General features: G+C 52.2%; 1 protein-coding gene across 1 annotated transcript in view; it reads right to left on the bottom strand.

Moving 5' to 3' along the window:
• Positions 1 to 1,814, bottom strand: part of LOC107104972 (peripheral plasma membrane protein CASK-like) — a gene marked incomplete at its 5' end in the record, with an annotated part of 48,539 nt that overhangs the window by 16,437 nt on the left and 30,288 nt on the right. The window contains 3 exons of the mRNA XM_015405089.1: positions 581 to 666; positions 847 to 925; positions 999 to 1,187. Coding sequence (XP_015260575.1) covers positions 581 to 666; positions 847 to 925; positions 999 to 1,187 — 354 coding nt within the window. The remainder of the gene's footprint in view (positions 1 to 580; positions 667 to 846; positions 926 to 998; positions 1,188 to 1,814) is intronic.

Below are 1,814 nucleotides of genomic sequence, written 5' to 3'. Positions count from 1 at the left end.
ACTGGTACCTACCTTTTCCGCTAGGTTAATGTAGTTGTGTTTTTCTTAATGTAGTTGCAGTTTGCAATGTTCTGTGCTTCATCTCCTCTGATCTTCAGCTTTTCTCCATCTTTCCTTCCCAGTTCATCTCCCCATTGATCTTCCTTCAGTCCCATGAGGTCTTCTGGCTGAGGATCTCCTGGAGTCCTGATGTTTCTAGAAGGAACCGGTTCCTGCAGATCCTCCACAGCTGGTTTCCTGGTCAGAAGCTTCTGGGCCTCCTGGTTCTCCTGGTTTATGAGGAACTAATGTTCATCCAGCAACGTTAACTGCAACCTGTGGAAGGTCTGTAGGACGGTGATGTACTTCGTGTTGATTCATCATGAAGCATCAGAGGGAAACTGGACGGGACATGAGGAGCAGCGACGCCCTCATTGGTTAGAAGTTTACAGCCTGGGGTTCCCCCCCTCCTTTATGAACATTCTATTTTTAATCATCTTTTCTCTTAAACCTTTAAGGTTTCCTGTAGGTCATGATTCTCTAAAAGCTCTGAGCCTGAAGATGTTCCATCTACAGAAATGAGAAATGCAGAGGAACCGACCAGCATCTGCTGCAGCTGCTCCACCGTCTGATTGGCCAAACCGATGCCGTTGATTTCCCTGATCTCATCTCCAACGTGCAACGTTCCTGCAAGGAGACGAGTTCAGGAGACGAGTTCAGGAGACGAGTTCAGGAGACGAGTTCAGGAGACGAGTTCAGGAGACAAAAGTTCAGGAGACGAGTTCAGGAGACGAGTTCAGGAGACCCATGGCAGCCATGCTTCCTGTCCTCAGCCAGCTGTGGTCCAGCAGCTGGAGCCACGCCTACCTTGTCTGTGGATCATTCCTCCGTGCATTATCCTCGCCACGATGCAGCGGTTGGAGTCGTTCATCTTCAGCGTGATACCCTGTGAGATTGAACGCAGACACGTGTTGGGTCCCCTCCCAGAGCCACGGCGCCGTACGGTCAGACGGACGTACCATTGGTTGGTCTGTGTTCTTCTGGAACTGGACCAGACGGACCCTGGTGACGTTCTCCAGGTCCATGTCGCCATTGGCGCTCTCCGGGGAGTCTCCGTTCAAGTAGGGCGAGGTGGGAGGGGGGGTGACGCGCAGAGCCTCGTCACCGTAGACCTCATGGGCGACCACATCATGGGCCTGCAGCAGCGCCTGTTGGACACAGCAGAGCTTGGATTTAGAGCCGCAGCAGCCTGGCTGAGGAAGGAGGAGGATCTACTGAGGAAATCCTCCGGTAAGATCCGACCGATCCAGATTATTCTGGTTCCAGACGAGAACCAGAGAACCAGAGTTCAGACTAATCACCTCGTTTTATGGGATCCATGCTAAACGTGTTCAGAAGGCCAAATCTAAGAGGTGAATGAAAGGAAGGTTTGGCTGGAAGATCCCAGCTGATCCTTCCAGTTGGTTCCTGGGCTGCTCCTCATGCTCTGCCCCCCCCACCCCCACACCGCCTGAATGTCAGCGCCTATTTCAATGAGCCAGCTCATCATTAATGGTTACCGACGGCAACCGCAGCCAAGCGAGCAGAAAAAAACCAACTCAGTTTAACGAGGTGAGGCTGTTTTCCTGATGAGGGCATCCCGGCCGGGTGGAGCTGATTGCTGCCTGGGAGGTTCTTCTCCTGCTGCTTCTCCTGCTGCTCCTCAGCTTTACTCCCTGATGTCTACCTTCACAGGCTGGAGCCGCTCTGACCATCCCTGCTGCAGCTCATCTACAGTCACTGCCAAAAGTTTAAGGAATGATCCAAATGTTAATATTTCCAAAGTCTACTGCTTC

Source organism: Cyprinodon variegatus, unplaced genomic scaffold (genome assembly GCF_000732505.1).
Source record: "Cyprinodon variegatus isolate N-32 unplaced genomic scaffold, C_variegatus-1.0 Scaffold1981, whole genome shotgun sequence".
In the NCBI taxonomy this organism is placed as follows: Eukaryota; Metazoa; Chordata; class Actinopteri; order Cyprinodontiformes; family Cyprinodontidae; genus Cyprinodon; species Cyprinodon variegatus.
The sequence above is the reverse complement of the archived record's forward strand: the minus strand, read 5'-3'. Positions and strand labels throughout refer to the sequence as shown.